This window comes from Chroicocephalus ridibundus, chromosome 2 (assembly GCF_963924245.1).
Source record: "Chroicocephalus ridibundus chromosome 2, bChrRid1.1, whole genome shotgun sequence".
NCBI classification, from domain to species: Eukaryota; Metazoa; Chordata; class Aves; order Charadriiformes; family Laridae; genus Chroicocephalus; species Chroicocephalus ridibundus.
Window position 1 is genome coordinate 118,716,541 of NC_086285.1, and position 25,706 is coordinate 118,742,246.

General features: G+C 39.9%; 1 protein-coding gene across 2 annotated transcripts; it reads left to right on the forward strand.

Annotated features, from left to right (window-relative positions):
* Positions 1-1,629: 1,629 nt before the first annotated feature.
* On the forward strand, positions 1,630-25,706 carry IMPACT (impact RWD domain protein). 2 transcript variants are annotated; one of them, XM_063326733.1, is made up of 11 exons: positions 1,630-1,734; positions 2,405-2,533; positions 3,490-3,542; positions 4,561-4,623; positions 7,920-8,005; positions 9,923-10,051; positions 10,344-10,441; positions 14,921-14,994; positions 16,591-16,681; positions 23,538-23,672; positions 25,501-25,706. In XM_063326733.1, exons 1-11 carry the CDS (start codon positions 1,699-1,701, stop codon positions 25,570-25,572), a joined length of 966 nt encoding a protein of 321 aa, XP_063182803.1. In that variant the 5' UTR covers positions 1,630-1,698; the 3' UTR covers positions 25,573-25,706. The 2 variants fall into 2 exon arrangements, with proteins under 2 accessions (XP_063182803.1, XP_063182804.1); XM_063326734.1 differs by having other exon boundaries at positions 10,347-10,441.

Below are 25,706 nucleotides of genomic sequence, written 5' to 3' on the forward strand. Positions count from 1 at the left end.
AAGCACTATATAGAGATTGCTTAGAAATCTCAGAATGCTCTGAAAGTTAAAAAATGTCTTGTAGCTTCATAGTTCTATCTTTAAATTTATAGGGGAATTTAGTATTAGGATGAAGAAGTGCAGCACCATCTTTTCTGTGTCCTTGTAGATTAGACCTTTCTGGCATATGCTTTCTTGGCAGATGCTTAGCTTGGGATTCACTGTAACTCCCAAGTCATTTCTGTGGAACTGCTCTGTAACCAGTAGTTCTTCGTCCTGAATGTATGCAAATACAGTCCTGGGGTTTTTGTGTCTGTTTTTTGAGAAAGTGTCCCCTGTTTGCCACAATCATTCTGAACTCTCACCCTGTTTTCCAGAGCAGGTGCAGATTCTCACGGCTTTTGAGAAAGCGGAAAACAAAGCTTACCTTGAATTCTTCACAACTAAGTCAGTATAAAAACCCTTTGGAAGAAAAGATATGAGCTGCAAACAAGGTGGCACCCATACTTCGCACTCAAGCAAAGAGATTTTTATTGATCAGTGCTGTCTTTACAAGAGATACATAAAACTTATCGATGTTAAATAAATGAACTGCATTTCTAGAACTGAAATGAAAACTGCTTGGAACACCCATGATTTTTTTTCAATCCTTTTTTAGAAGAAATTATGTAGTTCTAAGAATACCAGTCACTCATTTTGAGTGACATAAATGCAAGGTAAAAATGACAGTATCTGTAAAATTGCTACTGAAATATAACTGCTTATACACTTTATTTTAAAAATAGTATGTAATGAATAAGGCAAAAATACTACCTGACAAGCGTAATCTTGATTCTGTGGCAATGCATGACAGAAGTAGATTTTCTAACAATGTATTAATGCTACATCTTGACCCAGTTACTGTACAAATATGCTGTTTCCTTTACCTGGGCCAGCAATTAAACCTAACCTGGAAACAAGATCACTTAAGACCACTCCTTCTTCCAGAAACAGGCCAAGAATGGTTGAGGGGAACTGCATGGCAGCGCACGGGGGATGAAAGGCCTAGGACGAACTACTGCAGTAGTTGTTTGGGCCTGGGATGTTGCTATGCTTTGGCGCCCGCGGGCTCCTCTGGGCCATGGGATGGTCCCGCTCCGAGGTAACACTGCTTGTACCTAAGAAACGCAGGCCGCAGGAAGGGAAGGTGGCGGGTGCGGAGATGAGCCAGGCAAGCGCTGCCAGTCCTGAGAGAACCGGAGCCAAGGGGCAGGGCAGGGAGGGCGATGCAGCGCCTGGCACAGAAGCAGCAACCGTTACATGGATGCTCCGCCATCTCGCCTTGGGACGGGCGTCACCGGGCCCGGCTGGAGGGGACCCGGCCCTGCCCTGAGGGCGGGCGAGCTGAGCCCGCCTCTCCCGCAGGAATCTCCCTGAGAAGCCTACTCTGCCCTTTCGATCCTCTCGCCAATTGAGCTCCGGGACAAATCAGCAGCCGCAGGGGGAAAAGAGAAGCCCCGCCACCACCCAAACACCACCCGGCGCCTCAGCGTCCCACTGCGGGGCATCGCGCCTGCGTCCGCCCCGGGCGGGCAGGGGGAGCTGGCGGAAGGGAGGGCGGGCAGCTTCACCCCCGCCACTGCGCAAACTCCCCCCGCGGCGCATGCGCAGGAGGCCCGGCTCCGTGCGGCCGCCCGGTCTGTCCCCTCCCCGCCCCCCCTTGCCTTCCCTCAGGTACCGATGGCGGCGGGCGAGACGGAGGTGGCCCAGCAACAAGTGAGCGGCGGTGGGGGTGAGGAGGGTGAGGGGCGTCACGGCCTCCTGGGGCAGGCAGCGTGAGCGCCGCCTCGCAAGTGGTGGCTTTTAGGTGGCTTCTGGTGAAGCCCGGCCCTGTGAGGAGCTCCGTGCCCGGCGGCCGCCGTGCCGACCCGGCGGTGGCGGCCTCGACTTTATTCAGGCACCAACGGCAGACTGCACATTTGCACCATTTCAGGTGGCTAATTTCTAGGTGGCAGGTGGCTCTGCGGTTTTTATGGGAGTTTGCTATATAACTTCATCCACTCTTCCTCGTTAAGAGCTAGTACCGGAGCCTTGGGGGTTCTTTCCCCTGCAGGGGGATGACCCCGCCATGAGCAGCACAGGGTGGGAGCTGCGGGGGTGTGTTGTAGCTGCACCATGTCACTTTGCTCACCTTGTCTCTGCTGAGAATTACAGGATTATCCATAGGAATGCAAAAGCTGGTGCGTGTACGGAAGAACGGAGCAAAGTTTATTTCTGCTGTGAATCGGGGCTGAATCCACAATATTTATGGCCTTCCAGCGTAGCGAATCTTGTCACATCTGTAAATAAGCTGTAGAAGAGCTAAGACTTAAAACTGTGATTAGCCCACAGGGCTCTGGGCTGTGGGGGAGTTTGTTTATTTATTTTTGCATAATGCTTTTTCTAGATTGATGAAATCGAAGCTCTTTCATCCATATATGGTGAAGATTGGTGTGTTGTTGATGAAGATGAAAAAATCTACTGCATTAAGATTAATGATTGTCTGGATCAACCAAAATGGACCCTCTGTCTGCAGGTATAGTGGTATAAAAGAGTTTGGCATAGAATTTGTAGTTGGACTGATGCAGGCAAGATCTTGTGCCTGCATGAAGCCCTTTTGAATAGGATTTGTTGTCTACTCAGATGAAGGAGCTTTCGGATTGGAGTCTGTGATAGACTTCTCAGTGATTGTTCATAGAATCTGTTGGGTTGGAAGGGACCTTTAAAGGTTGTCTAGTCCAACGCCCCTGCAGTAAGCAGGGACATCTTCAACAAATCAGGTTGCTCAGAGTCTCATCAAGCCTGGCCTTGAATGTCTCCAGGGATGGGGCCTCCACCACCTCTCTGGGCAACCTGTGCCAGTGTCTCACCACCCTCATTGTAAAGAACTTCTGTGCGTCAGTGTGCTTGTGACATTTTCAGTGTTACATATCCTAATTCCACACTAGAGAAAAATTAATTTCAGTGTCTTTCTCTAAAGACCAATTTTTAAAATATTTTTTACATCGACTTTGTGTAGGGCACCGCTGCTGCAGTTGCTTATAGATTTACTTTCTGGAAAGCATGGAGACAAAACAAAGTTCAGATGAACTTAACTGAGTAACTTGCTACTTTATGTTTACAGACCTCAGAACAATAAGTTTACTTAGTGGAAGAAGCACTGAGGTGTCTACTTAAGGAAGTGCAGTTCCACTTAACCAAGTCCAGTAGCCATGCATGCAGCTGCTTTCAAATTTCTTCTGCACTTTATTTTGCATGACACTTCATCCACAAAAATTGCACCATGAAATATAATATTTGTATGCATTACCATTATTGTAATCCTAAATAAAGACATTCATATTTTCTTGTCATTCTGTAACAACATAGCCAACTATTTTCTTCATTTGTAGCACTGATTGTAGTCCTGGTGCTCAGTGTCAGGGTACATCAGTAAAGCTCAGCTAGCTGTGAGTAGTCATCCAGTGAATACTTACCCTCAGTTTCTTTCAGGTGATTTTGCCGCCAGGATATCCAGCTGCAGAGCCACCTATTTATCAACTAAAGTAAGTGAGGTTTCTTGCTGAGAGTTGTTTCCCTTCAAACATTTGTGTTTCCTTTCAAACATTTGTATTTCCTTTCTGAATTACCACTGTTAGTTGTTCACAGTGTAAGTTGAAGTTTAGTTGACTCCTTGAATTAAATTATACTGGGGATGGTGGACGTTTCAAACAAGCATATTCTATCCCTTTCCACGGGTTAGCCTCATGGAGCTCCTCTGACACTTTGCTGTCTTCACTCATGTGTAATTCTTGCAGCATTATTTTGTGGTGAGGCAGCAGTTAGACTGTGGAGGTATAGTGACTGCTGCCTGTTGTGTTGGGCACTGATGTCTCATCACTTCCTTGGGTGTACCCCTCTTGTCTGGATCCTTGTTTCAGATTGCAAGGCATGCTTTCAATCTGAGCACTAACTCTTGTTGGGATGGAGCCATAGCATGTGCCGTTTTCCTGTTTTCCTTTCCTGCTCTCCCCTTGTCTCCTGACATGTAAACAAGATGGGAATGGAGATGTGTAAGCCAGGTCCCTGATTTGGATGACAGAGGGACCTGCAGGGCATGACACACAGCATATCTACTGGGATTTGGTCAGCAGTATTGACAAGGCAATACAAAATAGTTCAGGTAAATTGGAGGCAAAGTTTGTATTTTAATATGAGACCAGGAGGATACAGGTTCAGAACTGAAGGGTCATTCTGAATATAAGAGGTACTATGGTGCTGAAGGAGTTGGAAAGGTAAGCTAATAATCCGTAAGGTGACTCTTGAGTCACAGTGGCCTACTGTGAAAAACAAGTCTGGCTTTCTTACCTGAGGCAAGAAAAGGCAGCCCAAGTTAGGAGTCTTGAAGGAGGACTGGGCAATCATGCTTTTGCCAAGATGTTTACAACTGGAATTTTGTTAAGTGGGAATGATTGGCTGTGTTTTATTTTGAAGGTGTTTATCACATTTCTATTAAAATGAATGTGTTGAGATGTTGGGGTCAGTGTATGCGCACAATTTTCATTGTATTTCTTTTCATTCTAGTGCTCCTTGGCTTCGAGGACAAGATTATGTGGAACTAGCAAATAGCTTGGAAGAAATATATGTGTAAGTTAGAGACTGTGGAATATAGTAAAAGGAGACAGTGTCTTTTCAGTTTCATGCACTGCTCAATGTATGTTTTTAAGTATGTGAACTAGTAGTTGTGAAGTGATTGTTGCAATAGACGTAAAACAGCAAGTTTCTTTTATAAATCAGTTAAAGATGACATGTATTTACTAAGCATTTTGCAAGAAAAAGTTGTGTTAAACTCTGATAAATTTCTTTTATATTGTTTAGACCTGGTGTTCTATAAGGATAGAAGTCTTCATTTTGACTTCTAATAGAATAGACTCCCTTTAGAATCTATGAGATTGCCTATGAATCGATGCTATAAAGTGTGAGATTTCTGGATCTATTCTGCATTTGAATGTTAAACAGCAGGATGTGAAAGCATTTGTGTCTTATAGCGTAAGTGGGAAAACAGTTTTTCTTAAAAGATGGCTAAGGGATAACTAGGTTTTAAGACAAATTAAACACATGTAGAATCTATTAACTAGAATCTGTAACATAGCGGACTGTTTATTATCACAGTGTGCAGCTAACAACAGTGCATAATGAATGCATGAGAATAAATGGAACGTTTAGAAATACTCAAATTATGTGTTTTTGAATTGCTGTGAAATTGGGGTAGTAAATGTAGTAATTTTATATGGCTTATTTGATTCTTTTAGATCCCAAGGATAATATAAACTAAATTAAATGAAAATATGTCACAAGGAAGCACAGTCATGCCCAAAATACTGCAATCTGAATATCTTGCATAAGAAATGTTTTTTTTCATGCCATAAAATAAGGAAGAGAGCACTTAGCTTGCATGAGGTTTTTTTTATCTAATTATTCAGCTACTTTGATTAACTGGGTTTCTGATCTAATTAAGCAACAGATAATTTAAGCAAGTAAAATTGAATCTGAAGTGTTAAAAACGCACAAGCATTTTAAATGAAAAGTTCTATGGGATCATATTAACCGCAGTTGTTCAGTGGAGCAAAAAGAACAGAGATTTTCCTTAACTCTGTCCAGATTCATAGGATTTGCTGGAGTCTCTGCCAGAGGTAGGGCTGCTGTAGGTGGGTCTTCAAATGTCCTGAACATCTGGCTCAAGTTGCCACGTGAGGACTGTGAGGAGAAATAGCATGGTTGTGAAGGAGTTTTTTCTTTTGCTTTTCTTTCCCCCTGCAGTCTAGTAGGCTGTTCAATTGTGCTTGTTAGATTAGTCCCTTGAAGCTCCGTTCTGTCTGTATCAGTTGCTGTTCAGAGCCCTCGCTGGTCTCCTGTCATTTCTGTTTGTTCAGCAGGAAATGAATGTGTTTGTACTTTATGCCATATATGTCATTTTAGGCTGTTCAAAAACCTTCTGAAGTAGTCACTGATACGCACAGTGTTTGTAAAAGCTTTTTATCTATCCAATGTCTAAATAGTTATCAGATAAACAGAGGTGCTCTGCTTCGTTTACATTCTGTGTTTTACCAGGTTTCTAGTCCCTAGTGATCCAAATTACATAGTTCCGTAATCTGAACAATATGAACTATATTGTCAGTCACTATTTTTTCTTGAGGAGGTGGAAAAAGCACATAGTTGTAGATCACAAGTCTGTTTTGGGAGACCCAAAGTTCTGAAAAATGTAGCAAATGTTTGGGTTTGGTTTATTTTGGGGTTTTTTTGCTTTTGTTTTCCCCCAGGTATTCTTCTGGTAAGACTTTTATTCAATACAAACCTTTATTTCATGACTTAAATACAAGTGACAAGAAAAATAGCAGCATAGAAAGGTAACCTTTCAGACTAAGTGTAATTTGCAAATAGATAGAAACTGAAATGGTGTTATAGCTGAAGAAATTGCTGTTTCCTTGCACAAAACGGAGAAATCTTATTCGTTGTCTAATCTCTCTCATTCCATCATTAGATTCATACATAGAATGTGTAAAGTTGGAAGGGACCTTAAAGATCATCTTGTTCCAACTCCCCCTGCCATGGGCAGGGACACCTCCCACTAGACCAGGTTGCTCAAAGCCCCATCCTCACCATCCTTACAGTAAAGAATTTTTTCCTAGTACCTAATCTAAATCTACCTCCTTTCAGTATTAAAACAAATATAATTCTTCATGTATTAAAGTAGTGCTTCTGTATGATAAGAAGCAGCATGGAATCAGGGCATTGAATTGTTCTGGAGTCTGTCCACATTTTGAAGACAGAGCTACAAGTTTATAAATTCCTTATTTTTGCTTGAATATTTTTCTGAAAATATGTATATTTGCTGGAATTTCTGATGGTATTCAGCAATAGTGCTGTATATATTAAGCAAAGTAATAGTTTAAAGAAGTAATTTCATCACTGACATGTACTTTTGTGGTGCCCCAGATGGTGGCAGTAAGAATAAAATTAATGGGAAACCATGAGTTAGCTACGGCCCTAAGTCTTTAGTTTTGCTTTTAAGACAAACATGCACAGTTCGTAAGCATACTGAAATATAATTGTGAAGACAACTTTTCAGGACACCATTTTAAATATATTTTGGGTTGTTTGGATTCTGCTGCACATTAAGGCAGTGTTTCTTAACTCTGAATATGCACATTAAAAAAACTGTTCATCCCATCCTCCTGCAGTACCTTAAAACACACCTGTGCCCCCTGAGTATAAATTCTTACCGTCCTGTCCTATAGGACTGCTTGTTACCCAAACTCTAGCATATCAGTCCCATGCTCCACGGTGGCTGCTGCCACTGACTTACTATCACGGTCCAATAAGATCAACTTCTGCTGTGTGTGCACCAACTGATGAGAGGAAAGAGAAGTAGAGCTGTTCCAAGGAAGAGGCCCCATCCCAAGCATTACTCTGCAACCACAGAGCAAATGAAGGAGCTCACCACTGGCAGTACAGTACTTCTTGTAGAAAAAAACTGATCCAGAGCAAGCTCTAGGCCTAGACATCCTGGCTTAGTATTCTATTGAAAATGCTGAGGATTGTCCAGCTTACTCTTCTCGCAGTTGCTTTCCATTTCTTTGGCGGCCAGAAAATTTCCGTCAGTTGCCTGTTTTCCTCCAGCATTGATGCTTTTAATGTTAAAAAAAAAAATTAAAAGGAAAAAAAAAAAGCAAGCCTCAAAGAGTATATAATGATGCAGATATTAAGTGTTTCACCCAGTGAACTACTGAGATAGAATGTTCCACAAACCTGTCTAAGCTCTTTATCTCACTAGATTATAATGTTCTATTTCTGCATGTCTGAAATCTCTGTGTTATTTGGTGTACTTTCCAAGTAAAATCGGCAAAAATGATTCTTCATTCACTGTGAGTTTTAACTTCCAGACAGAACCTTGGTGAAAGTATACTTTATTTATGGGTGGAGAAGATACGAGAAGTTCTGATTGAAAAGGCACAGTCGTCAGATCCAGGTATTTCAGAAAATACACAGGTTTTTCAATTTACTTCTTGTTCAACTGCAAAGTAAGACTTCATTACAAGTTAAAGCTTTATGCCCAATTTTGTACTGGATCTAAATAGCAGAAAACAACAGTCTCCAGTGTCATGGCTTGTTGTTTTCACAGAATCACAGAGTGGTAGGGGTTGGAAGGGACCTTCGGAGATCTAGTCCAACCCCCCTGCCAGAGCAGGGTCACCTAGAGCAGGCTGGACAGGAATGCATCCAAGTGGGTTTTGAATATCTCCAGAGAAGGAGACTCCACCACCTCTCTGCGCAGCCTTTTCCAGTGCTCTGGCACCCTCACAGTAAAGAAGTTTTTCTTCATGTTGAGATGGAACTTCCTATGTTCCAGTTTGTGCCCGTTGCCCCTTGTCCTGTTGCCAGGCGGCACTGAAAAGAGTGGCCCCATCCTCTTGACACCCACCCTTTAGATATTTATAAGCATTGATGACATCCTGTCTCAGTCTTCTCTTCTCCAGGCTAAACAGACCCAGGTCTCTCAGCCTTTCCTCATAAGAGAGGTGTTCCATTCCCTTAATCGTCTTTGTAGCCCTCTGCTGGACTTTTACCATCAATTCCCTGTCCTTCTTGAACTGGGGGGCCCAGAACTGGACACGGTACCCCAGATGTGGCCTCACCAGGGCAGAGTAGAAGGGGAGGATGACCTCCCTCGACCTGCTGGCCATGCTCTTTTTAATGCACCCCAGGATGCCATTGGCCTTCTTGGCTACAAGGGGACATTACTGCCTCATTGTCAGCTTGTCCACCAAGACTCCCAGGCCTCTCTGTGCAGAGCTGCTTTCCAGCAGGTCAGCCCCTAACCTATACTGGTGCATGAGGTTATTCGTCCTGACGTGCAGGACCCTACACTTGCCCTTGTTGAACTTCATTAGGTTCATCTCCACGCATCTCTCTAGTCTGTCCAGGTCTCGCTGTCTGGCTGCACACCTTCTGGTGTGTCAACCACTCCTCCCAGTTTTGTATCCTCAGCACTCTGTCCCCTCATCCATGTTGTTGATGAATATGTTGAACAAGACTGGACCCAGTACTGACCCCCGGGGAACACCAATGCTGACAATATTGGAAGTTTGTTGCGTATTTTGACAGCAACTTTGTGGTTTCTACTTAATACATCTCATGATTTTTCTAGGCCTTTTGAACACGCTATATGATCCTTCCGCTTTTTTTATTGAAAATACCTATGTTATAAAAACTGTATCATCACCACATCGTAGGCCCTGTAAATAGGAAATTAGATTGTGATATATTAACTTGACTGTATGGTAGATTCCCTCTAAATCCAATTACCAGGGCACTAACTGTGGGTGATATTTACTCTTTTGATATTGACTTTTTTTTGTATGTCCTATGCATGAAGGAAAAGAGGATTTTGGGAAAACCAGAGTGGTTGAAACATGTCCAGAGAGGTGTTTCAAATACAATGATTTTATAACCTCATGAAGTAGCATTGAACAACAGCTCTACATTTTTCCCCAAATGACCAATAAATAACTGGAGTTCTTGTGAAACATCAGATTATTTTGGTCTTTAAATTCAGATTAAATTAATGGGAGCCTTGTAAATGTTTAATGGAAATGGTAAACATTATTGTTCTTTTCTTCTTAATTAGTATTGAAACAGAAGATATTATGAAAGGATCCCACAGTATGAGTATTTTATTCCTAATTCTAAGCAAGATTTTAGTGAATACGGGACTAAGGGTTTCTGGGTATTGTTGTAATTAATGTTCTTATTCTGCATTTCATAATTCTTAACAGCAAACTGATTTGAACTGAAAAGATAGATTTTTGAGAAAAAGAATTTGAAATTTTGTCGTACTTGTCTGACAAAAAATGTGTAATAAATTCTACTACTTATATCTTAATAGAACCAGATATTAAGAAAACCAGTGAAGAAGTTGATGAAGATGATGGAGATGATTTTCTTCTAGACTATCAGCCCATTCAGGAAGATCCAATTAAAATTGTAAATTACATTACATCTGAAAGTCAAGAAGGTAAAAAATATGCCCTTGTTAATTCTGATGAAATAGTTTAGAAGAGAGAGGCCATAAGATTCTGTTTTTTCACTCAGCTTTTGAGTAAAATTAATAACATTAAAATTGCAATAAAGATTAATAACAATCATTAAAAAACCCAACTCTTTTTTTGATGGTTCTGTATGTCATCTTGTGTACTTAACTTTGACAAATCCGTTGTTTTAAAGTTGGGGCATTTGTTACTTATGTAGCTATATACATTGTTTCAGTACCATTAAAAGAAAACAAATGCTTCCTTGTTTGTGATCAGTAGATGAAGAATTGCCATCCATACATCATGGAAGCCCAATCACAGATCGAAGGAGTACTTTCCAGGCACATCTGGCTCCTGTGGTGACACCCAGACAAGTTAGTAGAGATCAGTTTGACTCTTTTTTTTGTACTTTGAGCATGACAAAATATTAGTGAAATACTTGGGATTAGCTGAATATGTCTGTCTGTCTGTCTTTGCATCTTTGTGTGATAATATTGTCTGAGTAGCTGTCAGTTTCTCGCTTTCACTATCAGTTAAATAGAAGTGGGTAGATATTACTATTCTTTACCATTAAGTGCATTAGACGTCAGACAGAGTAAGAACGTTGAAATTTGACTTTTGGATGTTGGCAAGTTTATCATAAGATATTTGGAAGCTACTGACTCTGCTATGCGTTACTTGGAAAAGGAATTAAAATGAGGTTATAAATGTTTTCCCTCCTTCAGAAAGTCATTCTATTGAAAAATACTCTTGGATAATGCATAAGTAAACCTTTATTGAGACCTAAGTGAGAAGAGTAAGCACACTTCTAGAGTTGTATCTGCCCACAACTAGAAAAAATACAGTAGTTCCTGGCTCTTACTGGAACCAGTTGTGAATATAGACCTAGACAGACGGCTGTAAAAGGTCAGCCGCATTTTGTTTCCCATCATGCTTTCCCTCTTTCAGCAGTTTAACACGAAGTAAAGAAAGTATCTTTGTGTTTAGTAATACAGTTTTGTTTTTTTTATCCTTTGTGGAATTTGTCCTCTTGCTTCTTACACCAGAATTAAGTTTCAGAATCCAAAACATTGTATGAAAATATGCCCTTCTGTGTTTGCTGTGAATTAGTCACTACAAGTTTGTTTTTTGCACCTCTCAGCTTTGTGTGGTTGGATTTTTAGGCATCTATCATATTTTATAGACCTTAGGTTTTTGTTTTCTGGGCTAAAGACCCTCGGTCTATTTTGGTATGTGTAAAGTATACTGTAATCTTTTTGAGATGCAGACTAGAACTATACACAACACTGAAGATGCAATCCCTCCAAGGATTTATAGAGTGGTGTGAAGAGTTTTTCTGTTTTCCATGTTCTGTTCCCAGTAATACCTTTCAGTTCACTTTTTTGACCTCTACTGAACACTGAGTTGGTGTTATCATAGAAATGTGTGTTATTACCCCAAGATCTCTTTTTGCAAATGCTCATAACTATGCTGGGGTTACTTTGTACATCACTTTGCAGCTATTAACATCAATCTCCTGTGATGATCCCTGTTTAGTGGGGAAACTCCTAGTCTTCTCATCTTTTTTTGTCATTAACTGAGAGTTAAACCTTGAGAGGATTTTCCTCTTTCCTTATCCAATAATAGCTTTTATTTTAAGAATTTTTGGTAAGGGATCTTGTCAAATATTGAAATTCCGGATAAGCTAGATCTACTATGTGCTCAGGGACTCTGAAAGAATGTTGACGGATTGTCAGGGCTTTGAGGCATATTTCTCTATACAAAAAGCTGTATCATTTTGGGCTGTCTGTGGTTTTTTTGGTTTTGCTTCCCCCTCATTACTCTGCTTAGTATGGACATAAGACTTGTTGGTCTTTAGTTTCCTGCATCCTTCCTGGAGTACTTTTGAGGTGTTGGTGTTGTATCAGTCACCTACTGCTGCAGAATCAGTTTTAACTGGTAGGTTAGGTACCTTATCTGTAGTTCAACAGCGTCATACTACAGTTCTCTTTAAACTTTTACATAAATATGATCTGGTTTTGCTGACTTGTTTCTATTCATTTTATCAGCTTGCTCAGCCTTCATCTGTGGTAAGGCTCCTCTATATCATCCTTGTCTGACCTTTTAAGTTCGTATATACTGTACCTTCATCTAGGTTTTTGTGCTACAACTGCATCTTCTTTAAGTTATTCTTTTATTTATATTATATTTATCGTCTGGCAGTACAGATCTCTGGTGAGCTTCAGCTTCTTATGTGTTTGAGGAAAAAAATGAGTAATTTTATTTTTATACCTTCAAAAATATGCTGGGCTTTTCACATCTGTCTTGTCATCTCTCTTATTTTTCTTTATCTGGATAGAACTTGAGCTTTTTTGAACACACTTTCAGCTTTTTTGAGCTGTTCTTTTACTGCTTGCCAAATGAAAGTAGTTTTCTACATTATGTTAATGTGGAATAACTCAGGGTTTTAAAATACCCGGTACATTACCATTTTCATTAAAGTGGCACTGCACTTCAGGGGCTTTCTTAGCTGTGCTCAGTCCCTATGTCCCTGTATGAACTGTGGTGCTTTAGAAAGGGAAAAAATTGGAATCATTGGCTTCATGTCCTTTTCTCATTTTAAAAAAACTCTCACACTTTGATTATGATTTATGAGTAAGATTGTTCCTACTTATGAGGAAGTCTTTACCTACAGACGTGGGTTTCCATGTGTCAAGAAATAGTATTCATTTAAAGCAGGTTAGTAATTTCCCTTTTGTATGCAAAGACATTCTTGATTTCTTCTTTTATGACTTTTGTTTTTAAGACAACATATACTGAATAAACCTAGGAGTTTCCAGTCAAGACTTACTGGTATGTGCTTAGTATAAAGATAGAACAATTCCCCAGGTGTCAAATCCGTCTTGTTTCACAGAGTCTTGCTGTACAGTGTGAGGTGATTGGTCTTAAGACCAATCTGTAAAGTAAATCTGAAGTAAAGCTTTGGGGAAGCTTTACTGTGGTATGACTAATTTTTCTGAAAGAAAGCCAAAAGAGGTGAGGAATGGGGTAAACACTGCACCTGTGGTGAAAGCTAGCTTCTGTATCAGCTGAAGAGAATAGTATGTGCCCATAATACTTCATCTGCATAATCTTTATGCTGCAATGATATTCATCAATATTTTAAGACAGTACGCAGATTGCTGTGTAAATTCCTTTAATGAGTATTTTTAATAGTGGAACTTAACTTCCTGTGTAGTTTTCAATAATGATAGCCAGAGTAATATCATAGTTACTTACGTAACAGAACATGTTACCATAAACCTTATGGGGCAAAGAAAGTGATAGGTGTGTTTCAGGTAGCAGGCTGTATTTGGTACCATTGCTTTTTCGTATCTCAATTTGGCTTATTCTGGCATTTAAAATGTATGTGGTTCTTGGACTTGACATTGATTTAGTAAGGTGGGACTAAGAACTGACCTGTTGTTTAAGCGTCTTGTGTCTTTTATGAGCAGGTGCCTCATTGACATGTAGAGAATTACATCCCTTAATTCCCATAAGCATGAATAATAGAGGGGAACAGGAGAAAAAAGAGGCTCAGGAGCTACAACAGGAAAAAGGATAAACTATTGCTTAGCTCTGAGATGTCTGTCTTGAAGGTTAATTGCTAATACAGACACATAATGAATCTTTAAGGTATGTTTTTAGAAGCCTGGTAGCTGACAAATAAGTAATATCAAAGGTGATGATCATTTCATATGCTTTGTACCCTAAGTCTGTCTATTGAAATGTATTTATGACAGTCTGTTAAGTAATTTGTCTTTCTTCAATATTCCCCTTTAAGGGAAAAAAAAAAAAGGAGAAAACAGATATCTGAAGCAATGTTCTCCATTAATAATAGTTTTTTCATTGAGGTGTCATATTTGAGGTGATTTTTGTAAGTTGAATTTCCGCCAGAAGAATTGAAAATAACACAGAATAGCTAAGACAGATATTAAATATGTATATTGATTACTCCTCAGAGACATATTTCTTTGGAGTGGAAGGTAATTTACTTGCCAAACGTGTTTTCCCAAGCTTTCTGAACTTCAGTAATGTTTTGCTCAAAGTAATATTAATTTTGTATTATATACTGAAACAATGACTTGATCAAAGCTCCTGTTTTTGCTAGACCAATTGGAAAGGGTTGAACAATTGCTAGCTTGTTCAATTAGAAACACAATATGAACTGGTATTGACAAATATTTTGAATTTGGCACTTCTTAAGAGCAGAGAGATGGACATGGTGGAAATATCTGTTTTCTGGGCAATACTGACACTTTCAGACCCATAATAGAACTTTTTTTATTATTATTATTCTTTCTGTGAAGTGGGAACTCTGGAAAAAAGTATGTTTGAGGAAAAAGGAAAAACTCGAAATGTAGTACAGCTTTCTTAACATGACATGTTTTTGTGAAATAGGTAGAAGTAGTGTGTAATGGGAAAAAGTATGTCAAATTGTGTTATATCCCAGCTTAATGTTATAGTTGAAAAAAGCAAGCAGGCGTAATTGATATTTAATATTGATTACAAATGTTTTCTAGGTCTTACTGTCTCTCTTATTTAGTAAAGCAATTTAACACTTCTTCATCTTCAGCAATAACATGAATGTATACAATGTACAAATCCAAGGAACAGTTCTTTTCGGTATCCCAGAAAAATGATTTGAAACAAGCATGATGGTACTGAGAAGGTGTTTCTTGAGTTATCACACTGAATATTTAGTTCATTTTATGTCAAAGTGTAAAACTGTTTCGTTATAGTATTAAGAAGGAGATGTTTGTTTAGCAGTGATATCGAGATCATGTGTATGAAATCCCTGTTATCAAAGGAAGCTTATTTCTTTTTTTCTAAAGGTCAAGAAAGTTCTTGAAAAATTATATGAGAATAAGAAAATTGCAAGTGCTACCCACAACATATATGCATACAGGTGAGAGATGAATAGTGATTTTTTATTTTTTTTCAGTGTTCTTTGACAAATGAGTGCAGGACATGAGAAAAGTAAAATCCATCAAAGAAATTCCTTGCTATTTAATATTTATGGAAGTAGGTTTCTTATTTGTATGGTAAAGGTTTTAGGCTTTATTTTGAGTTTGAGGTCAAGAAAGTAGAATATATAGTAGGAAATATGTTAAGATAGTAAAGCAGCGTTAGAAATAAAAAAAGACTAGAAGTGAATTTGAACATGTGTTGTTATACTTCGTATAGTATGTGTGAGCATGGAAATGCTACATCGTCCTGAATCAAATGTGTTTTCACTTGGATAAAGTACCTTTTTTTTCCACCAATCTTATATTTAGAAATAGCTGAAAATTTTTAGTTGAAATAAGAGCTGAAACAGAAAGCCTGATGCAGACATCTGGCATATGAAGTTTCATCTGAAATATGAGAAACTTTAGGGAAAATGAGAAACAGGTAAAAATGAGTTTGGCAGTGGTCTGTCTCTGGTAACTTTTGTGAATGTAGCTTATGTGAAATGAATTGGTCTCAGTCCAGATAGTGATGTAGGTTTTCTGAGAAATGTAAGTGACAGTAAAGAAATCACTTTCATTACTGAAGGAACCAGTCATTTGAAAAAGCATGTATAGACACTGATCCATTCATGCACATCCTGGCATGATCCTAGTGAAACATGAAATGAGAGCAAGTGAAAGCTTACTTTCTTAAAAAGTCTACCTAAGTAAAAGGTTTTGGTAAACAGGGAATTTCTGTTGTTGTTGCTGATGATCTGGCTTCTTTCACTCATGCTATCTAAATGCACTTCAAAAAAGCAACAGAAACATATTTATTGCTTCATATTTCTCATCTAGTATCAGAAGCCTCTTTGTCATCGTGTCACATATTAGCTAGGTTTGGAAGTTATGAAATCAATAGGTAACAAACAGTAGACCTCTGAGCATTACTTCTGCAAAATTACACCTGTGCAGCTGTCCTTTATATATGAAACAATACACCCCAAAGTTTCCTGGAGTGCCCCCTGAGGACGGAGATGCCACGAAGGCGAATTTCAGTCATAGTTTCATGCTGCTGCGGAAATATAGACCTATCTATATCAATATATAGATCAATATGATCTATATATGAACATATACAGATCAATATGATCTATATATGAACATATATCAATAGTATTTTTGTCCAGGTTCTTCCAATTTGTGAGTGTGTACCATGATTTGAAACTGTATCTGATAGAGTTGGTTTCAGCTAGGTGTAATTAATAGGCTAAAAACCTAAGGACTTTTCTTATTAGGCACTTTACGCTGGTAACGAGTCTGGAGTTAATCTGAAGTAACTAGAGTCTATGTAAAAGCTTTTCAAATCTTGTTCTACAGTACAGATAAGTATTTGTGGTTTACCCTAAGCCTCATCCTGTTTTCCTGTAAATGTCCTTAGTAGAGAAGTGGAAATGATACACATGTGTATGAAAGATCTCTGAGATTTCATTAATCGTGTCAAAATGTTAGTTGATGGATATTTTTTTAATCTATTTTATGTTCTTTTGTTTTTCTTCTTTTTTCTTTTTAAGAATATACTGTGAAGATAAGCAGACATTCTTACAGGATTGTGAAGATGATGGGGAGACAGCAGCAGGTGGACGTCTTCTTCATCTTATGCAGGTTATAGAAATTAATCTTTACTTCTGGAAATCTTGAACAGATTTTAAAAATCACTACGATGTAAATAAACTTGTAGAAGATTATTTTAATTCTTGTGCTGCTCTTAGCCAAATAGATGATTGCTTTTTCAAAGGTGAAAGAAAAAACTCAGCATGTAGTAAATTGGGATTTACAGGTCTTGGATCATAGAAACAAGTAGTGTTTCGTAGGTGGTAGTAATAGTTTGAACAATTTAAAAGATAAATAAGTTTTGATTCCTACGCTTATTATGTGGTGTTAGGTATATAGAAAATGAAGATTGGAAGAAGCTGATTGACAGAGTGTAACAGCTGACCTATGCACAGCTTTTCATTTGATTTCCTCAAATACTCGTAATAAATGGGCACATATTGCTAGACCACTCTCCATCGTCTTTGAAAGGTCATGGGGAACAGGAGAGGTGCCTGAGGACTGGAGGAAGGCTGACATCACTCCAATCTTTAAAAAAGGCAAGAAGGAGGAGCCAGGGAACTACAGACCAGTCAGTCTCACCTCTGTCCCTGGGAAGGTAATGGAGCGACTCATTCTGGATGTCATCTCCAAACACGTCGAGGAACAGGAAGTCATTGGAAGTGGTCAGCATGGATTTACCAAGGGTAAATCATGCTTGACCAATCTGATAGCTTTCTATGATGTTATAACAGGTTGGCTGGATGAGGGGAGAGCCGTAGATGTCATCTACCTTGACTTTAGCAAGGCTTTTGACACTGTCTCCCATAACATCCTCATTAGGAAGCTGAGGAAGTATGGGCTAGATGAGGTGACGGTGAGGTGGATCGAGAACTGGCTGTGTGACAGAACTCAGAGGGTTGTGATCAGTGGCATAGAGTCCAGTTGGAGGCCTGTAACTGGTGGTGTCCCCCAGGGGTCAATACTCGGTCCAATTTTGTTCAGTATATTCATTAATGACCTGGATGATGGGACAGAGTGTATCCTCAGCAAGTTTGCTGATGATACCAAACTGGGAGGGGTGGCTGACACTCCGGAGGGCCGTGCTGCCATCCAGCGTGACCTGGACAGGCTGGAGAGCTGGGCAGAGAAGAACCTAATGAGGTTCAACAAAAGCAAGTGCAGGGTCCTCCACCTGGGGAGGAAGAATGCTAAGCACCAGAATAGGTTAGGGGTGGACCTGCTGGGAAGTAGTTCTGAGGAGAAGGATCTGGGGGTCCTGGTAGACAGTAAATTATCCATGAGACAACAATGTGCCCTTGTCGCCAAGAAGGCCAATGGCATCCTGGGCTGCATAGGGAAGAGTGTGGCCAGTAGGTCGAAGGAGGTCATTCTCCCCCTCTACTCTGCACTGGTAAGGCCACAACTGGAATACTGCATCCAGTTTTGGGCTCCTCAGTTCAAGAGGGACAGGGAACTGCTGGAGCAAGTCCAGCGAAGGGCAACTAAGATGATTGAGGGACTGGAGCATCTCCCTTATGAGGAAAGGCTGAGAGAGCTGGGACTCTTTAGCCTGGAGAAGAGAAGGCTGAGGGGAGACCTTATTATGGCATATAAGTATCTAAAGGGTGGGTTCAAGGAGGATGGTGCCAGACTCTTTTCATTGGTTCCCAGTGACAGGATGAGGGGCAATGGGCACAAGTTAGAACATAGGAAGTTCCGATCAAATACACGGAAAAACTTCTTTACAGTGAGGGTCACAGAGCACTGGAACAGGCTGCCCAGAGAGGTTGTGGAGTCCCCTTCTCTGGAGATTTTCAAGACCCGCCTGGATGCAGTCCTGAGGGATGTGCTCTGGGCAATCCTGCTTTAGCAGGGGAGTTGGGCTAGATGATCTCTAGAGGTCCCTTCCAACTCTGAAGTTTCTGTGATTCTGTGATACTTGAGCTCGCGGAGTAGAGCTTCAAATGCAAAAGGTAGAGGGAGTGAAGGTGTTAAGTTGTTTTAATCATTTAATCTGTTTCCTCATGCTCTTTCCTGTTCTGGGTTCTTAGCCCTCATACTCATGTATATTTTAGTTTTCAAGTGTTGAAATAATATGCCCTCACCAAAGTTGCTACTAAACGTGAATTGAGACTGATAAATTTTCATTCACTGGCATGATGCAAGCCCTAGTAAAACCATAAATAAAATACTATAACTACAGGGGACAGCTGGGTACATCTTATGCAGTGCCTCAAGTTACATAGCTGTACCAGCACACTAATTATTGTTTTTAATTTTGATTTTTAAATTGATGTCCTCTTCACAGCAAGGGTTTTCTTTTCCCAGCCTTTGCTTGCGTGCATATTCTGTTGCTTAATGTGTTGTACTCTTATTCCTGGAGACTATTTTAAAGCTTTTTTTTTTTTTTAAATTTATTTCAAAGCTTTTTTGTTTTTCTGAAAAAAAAAAATTAATTGATGGAAATATTTTGACATATTTCATTTAGAACTTTTTGAAACTGCCTAAGTAACTGATACGTGACTTGGGAAGGAAAACTTACTTTATGTAACATAGGCAAGTATATATGCGCACTGTGAAAACATTATTGTAATAAAAATAATGTAAAGAAACAACTCTGTAGTTACTGTACCTCAATTTGTTCTGAGCTTATCAGCTTTTTCTCAGCATGTTAACATATGCTTTTGAAAATTGTCAGGTTTAAAATGTCTAGACACTTAACATTCCATAAAAATCCAGTCTAGAAAGTGACATGAAGTTTCCCCTTTCAAATGTGAATGTGTCTAAATCATATGATCAATGATCAAAAATGATCAGAGGGCTGGAGCCCTGCTCCTCTGAGGACAGGCTGAGAGAGTTGGGGTTGTTCAGCCTGGAGAAGAGAAGGCTCCGGGGAGACCTTGTTGTGGCCTTTCAGTACTTAAACGGTGCTTATAAGAAAGATGGGGACGAACTTCAGCAGGGCCTGTTGCCATAGGACAAGGGGTAATGGTTTTAAACTAAAAGAGGGTAGATTCAGACTAGATATAAGGAAGAAATATTTTATGATGAGCATGGCACAGGTTGCCCAGTAGATGCCTCATCCCTGGAAACATTCAAGGTCAGGTTGGACAGGGCTCTGAGCAATCTGATCTAGTTGAAGATGTCCCTGCTCATTGCAGGGTGGTTGGACTAGATGACTTTTAGAGGTCCCTTCCAACCCAAATCATTCTAGGATTCTGTGATGTGGTTCATATCTCTCTATCTGTAGTCCTGGTTACTGGGAATGTTTTTGTTTTGGAAGAGCACTGCTGTAGGGATCAGAAAAGTGCAATTTTCACCCATAGGAAAAGATTAAAATGGTTTATGGGCTGATTTCTAGATGTTCATAGGTCTTGCAGTTTTTCTGTTATAAGCACTTAGGACATATGATACATGCAGCATGGGCAACAAACAGGAGGAGCTGGAAGCCATTGTGCAGCAGGAAAGCTATGATATAGTTGCAATCATGGAAGCGTGGTAGGATCACTCGCAGAACCGAAGTGCTGCAATGGGTGTCTATAAACTCTTTCAGATCACAAAAAGGTATCTGGCTACTGTGGTAAAAGACAATAAAAAAGTGTTTCTGTAAATACATTAGCAACAAAAGGAAGGCTAAGGAGAATCTCCATCCTTTATTGGGTGTGGGAGGAAACATGGTGACAAAGGATGAGGAAAGCGCTGAGGTACTTAATGCCTTCTTTGCCTCAGCCTTTAACAGTAAGACCAGTTGTTCTTGGGGTACCCAGCCCCCTGAGCTGGAAGACAAGGGATGGGGAGCAGAATGAAGTCCCCGTAATCCAAGAGGAAATGGTTAGCAACCTGCTACACCACTTAGACACACACAGGTCTATGGGATCCACCCAACAGCACTGAAGGAGCTGGCAGAAGTGCTCACCAAGCCACTTCCCATCATTTATCAGAAGTCCTGGCGAACCAGGGAGGTCCCGGTTGACTGCAGGTTAGCAAGTGGCCCATCCACAGGAAGAGCCAGAAGGAGTATCCAGGGAACTACAGGCCTGTCAGTCTGACCTCGGTGCTGGGGAAGGTTGTGGAGCAGATCATCTTGAGTGCCATCATGCGGCATGTCCAGGACAACCAGGTGATCATGCCCAGTCAGCACGGGTTCATGAAAGGCAGGTCCTGCTTGACTAACCTGATCTCCTATGACAGTGACCTGCCTAGTTGATGGGGGAAAGGCTGTGGATGTTGTCTGCCTAGGCTTTAGTAAAGCTTTGGACACTGTCTCCCACAGCATTCTCCTGGAGAAATTGGCTGCTCAGGGCTTGGATGAGCGTATTCTTTGCTGGGTAAAAAACTGGCTGTATGGCCAGGCCCAAAGAATTGTGGTGAATGGAGTTAAATCCAGTCACAACTGATGTTCCCCACGGTTCAATACTGGGGCCAGTTCTGTTTATTATCTTTATCAATGATCTGGACGAGGGGATTGAGTGCACCTTCAGTACCTTTGCAGACAGCACTGAGTTGGGCAGGAGTGTCGACCTGTTTGAGGGTAGGAAGGCTCTACAGAGGGATCTGGACATGCTGGATTGATGGGCTGAGGCCAATGGTATGAGGTTCAACAAGGCCAAGTGCTGGGTCCTGCACTTGGGTCACAACCCCATGCAGTGCTACAGGCTTGGGGAAGAGTGGCTGGAGAGCTGCCTGGCAGAAAAGGACCTGGTTGACAGCCAGCTGCATATGAGCCAGCAGTGTGCCCAGGTAGCCAAGGAGGCCAACAGCATCCTGGCTTGTATCAGGAACAGTGTGGCCAGCAGGACTAGGGAAGCGATCGTCCCCTGTACTCAGCAGTAGTGGGGTCACACCTTGAGTATTGTGTTTGGTTTTGGGCCCCTCACTACAAGAAAGACATTGAGGTGCTGAATTGTTTCCAAAGAGCAAGAAAGCTGGTGAAGGGTCTGGAAAACAAGTCTTATGAGGAGCAGCTGAGGGAGCTGGGGCTGTTTAGCCTGGAGAAAAGGAGGCTGAGGGGAGACCTTATCACTTTCTACAACTACCTGAAAGGAGGTTGTAGCAAGGTGGGGGTCAGCCTCTTCTCCCAAGTGACAAGCGATAGGACTGAGAAGAAATGGCCTCAAGGTGCACCAGGGGAGGTTTATATTGGATATTAGGAAGAATTTCTTCACCGAAAGGGTTATCAAGCATTGGAAGAGGCTGCCAAGGGAAGTGGTTGAGTCGCCATCCCTGGAAGTATTTAAAAGACATGTAGATGTGGCACTTAGGGACATGGTTTAGTGGTAACTTGGCAGTGCCAGGTTAATGGTTGGATGTGATGATCTTTTCCAACCTAAATAATTCTATGATATGGGCTTGAAAATTAGGTGGTTTAATACAGTTACTGTTGCTGTACTTAGAGGTCTTCTTTTGCAATAGAAATCTTATCTTGTTTCAGATAAACTGAGCACTTCAGTCAAGATGGTACTTTCCAGTTACAAGAAACTATTTTAGATTAATTCTTTCGAACTTGAAGTTACAGTTAAAAATTTCCCAACTCTGCTTGGCATCCTGTTTACTGTGAACAGTTGCTATACGTAGATTTTATGGCTGATGTGTAAATGTAGAGTAGAAAGTGCCCGTCACAAAACCTGCCCCAGTCCTTCTTTCCTTTTTTTTTTTTAACATTATCCTTTTAGTTTTAAAATTCTAAGAATATTTCTGTTTTCATGAGCAACGATAGAATCTTCTAATGGTGGTGTTCAAATTAATCAAATAGATGTATTTTTCTCCTTGACAACGAATTGTTGTTGGCATACTTCATTAATAGCTATCTCTTGAGGGATTTTTCTTGCCTCCACCAAACCACCCTGATACTTGCAGACCACAGTGTTTTTGCTCAGCCTTATGCAAATAAAGCTGTGTTTGCTCCGTCTGGCTCCAAGCCACCTGCGTGTGTTACTGTAGTACTGTGCAGGGCTTAAAAGAAAGCTGTTTGTAAGTGAAGACCAGAGATTTCAGATGCCTTGGTTTGAGGGACAAATTCATGATCATGGTCACTAATCATGCAAGACTAATTTAAGCAAAAATGCTAACTGGTGATTGTCACTACATGTTTCCATGCAATAATGTATATCTTATATTTTGACAAGATGTGTGTTTCTCTTGTGTGCATTCCCTGTGTTAGTAGTGTTTGCTGATGATGGGGAGATCTTGAGCACAGAATTGCTTTGAGACAGAATAAATGCTAGTTTTCAAGTCTTGTCAAGTCACATTTAGATTTTGTGAAAAGCAAAGCTGTTGAAGGCCTTCCCCGTTTCTTGCCTTTAATAAAAGTAAAAGAAATCATCGCTTTGGTTTAACTCTCTACTTGATTTTTGTTACAGTCCTAAAAAAGCTATATAAAGGTTGTTTAGTTCTTTCTTTCCTAATTGCTAATACAATTATTTCACGTTGTGTGAACTTTCCCTATGACTTTTTGAATTTAGAAAGCAACTGCTTGGCTGTAAAGGACTAAGACTCAAACCTGGAAAATGCAGAGATTTTTATTTATTATCCAAGTGCTGTTGCTAGGTCCTGCACATGCAACAGTGCTAGCTTATGGCATTTTAGGCATCCATATGCATAATGCCTGTCCCCTGGCTGTTATTAGCCTCATCCACCAACGCTTCCAAAAATGTGGATGGACAATCTGCTTAGTGACAGAGGTTCTCTGGAAATAGTAATTCATTGTATCAAAGAATACTAAATGTAAGTCACTAATTTTCCGTTTAAGTAATGTCTGAAGCCTTTGACACGTGAATGAGCAACTGTAATGCACATGAAATAGCTTTGCGCCCTTTCAGAGGAATATATTGACTCATTTTTCTTTGAATTTAGCTTTGGATAGGAGCTTGGAGAGGGAAACTTACCCTTACTTTTTTTTTTTGTTTTGTTTTGTTTTAAAAAACAGATTTTGAACGTCCACAATGTGTTAGTTGTGGTATCCCGCTGGTATGGAGGTATTCTCTTAGGACCAGATCGTTTTAAACATATAAACAATTGTGCAAGAAATATACTTGTGGAATATAACTATGTACATTCAGTGGTAAGTTTCTGCCTCTTACAATGAAGGCGTTTGTATGTGAACTTGTGTAAATTGTCACTGTTAGATAAAGCCAGAAGAAAAGTAATACTACCTGTGTCAAGCACTGGTTGCTTTGATGCACTGATGGTATGCATAGTATCAGTGCAAAGACTTCCAAAGAACTTCCAAAGATGTTAGTGACCTGCTTTCTAAGTGTGAGGTGTGCCATAGAAGGGTGGCAGCAGTTGAGGACATTGGTCCAGAACCCAAATTTGAGGTTTGGGGGAGGATGGGAAGGGGAAACGCCTCTTTCTGTGTGTTCAGAAAACTGGAAGTTGCTGCTTCTCATGCTTACCTTTGCCACCAGTTCTAGTGGCTCAGGCAGACACTGAGCTTGGGGATAACTGTCACTAGTAGGCATTTTAAACATTGAAAGTTTTATTGGACCTAAAGAAGTTTTCAGAAGTATAGGTGATAGGCACCATTTAAAAAAAATCTAGACTAGAAGAATTCAAAGAAAGTAGCATTAACTGTTACAGAAAAGATTAAGGGAAAAATGTTTCAAGGGAGCTTAAATGACTGGGGAGGCAAAGTTCCAAATGTCTTTAAAAGGCATTTCGTAGAAGACTTGGGTCATTTAATCATCTAATATTCTTGGTTTTCAACTTTTCTTCATCCTCAGAACAGCATATTACATGTGTCTATGTACAATATAGTATGTAATTGCTAACAATAGAAAGCTTAAGACAATTGGAAACAATTACTAATGGATACTTGAAAAAGTACACAGCTGTCAGTTTTCATTTTCATATGAAAGTATGTAAGATTGCTGTGGCTGAAAGCTGAGCAGTCTTTCCCATTTCTGTCCCTGCACTTTTCAGTTATTTGCTTTTTGCATTTTAGAAGTGCTTGGATGTACTTATTGATTTACCTTCTTGGCAATTTATCAGTATTCTCTTACTTGAAAGCATTGCTCACAAGATAAAAGGAAACTAACAAGACTTTTAAGCATTAACCCTCTAGAAAAGGTTTAGTACCAAAAATGATTTCTTTTTTTTTTCTTTTTTTAACAACTTAAGTTAGACTGTATTTCTTTATTGTGTATTAACAAATGTATTTTGTTACCAGTGTCCATCAGAAAAATGACAGATGGAACTTATGGTGATTACTATTCTAATGCCATAGATGTGGCTAGTGGAAGAAGTATTCTTTTCGCTAACTCTCTTAGAGTCCGTTTCCCTCCCATGTGCAAAAGGTAGAAGGGAATAGATTAAAACATCCCAGATTCTGGCATATGTAGTGGCAGATTCTTTCACCATTTTGGGGAGTGCTTGCGATGAATGCCCGCTGAAGAAAAGTCTTGTTTTTCAGAATTTGACAGTCAGAGCAAGCTGTACGTTACAATGTTGACCCAGCAAAATTTTGTTTTTCCCTGAGTAGGTTTGTTTCATTTAGGGACACAGTTTTAATGCACTGGTGTACAGTATATCTCTTGATAAGGCCACATCCACACTAGATGGAGTTTTGCAGTATAGTGTAGAAGTATTCCTATGATGGTAACCTCTTCCTTGAGTGGAAATGCCTTAGATTATTTTTATATTATATGCTTCTGTTGGCATAACTATGTCTGTAATTTTATCATTGCTGAAGGCGGAAGTTTTTAAATAGCAAGATAAGCAGACAAATTAATGAAACTGAGTGGACAAATATTATACAATTCAAAACTTTCATAAATCCCAGTGAACTATGAACACATTTCATATTAAGAATAATTTTGGTGACCTTAAGAGAATACTTAAGGTATAGAAGAATGCTGTTTAAATTTTGAAATGCTTGTTTTTCATTTCAGGAAGAATCATCCAAACAAGCAGGAAAGAGCAAAAAGATAAGGAAGGACAACAAGAAGAGAACAGAACACTAACTTATTTTTAAAAAATATAGAAGATTATTTTGCACATATTTATACAAAGAAAACGTGGACATTATTGCCTTATCCAATACAACAGACATTTTGTATTCAAAAGAGAATTCAGTAAATCTATAGATGTATTTTCA

Coding starts and splice junctions, on each gene's coding strand:
- IMPACT (XM_063326733.1), top strand. CDS start 1,699: ATGGCGGCGGGCGAGACGGAGGTGGCCCAGCAACAA. Junction 1,735..2,404: donor CGGAGGTGGCCCAGCAACAA/GTGAGCGGCGGT, acceptor TGCTTTTTCTAG/ATTGATGAAATCGAAGCTCT. Junction 10,052..10,343: donor TACATCTGAAAGTCAAGAAG/GTAAAAAATATG, acceptor GTTTGTGATCAG/TAGATGAAGAATTGCCATCC.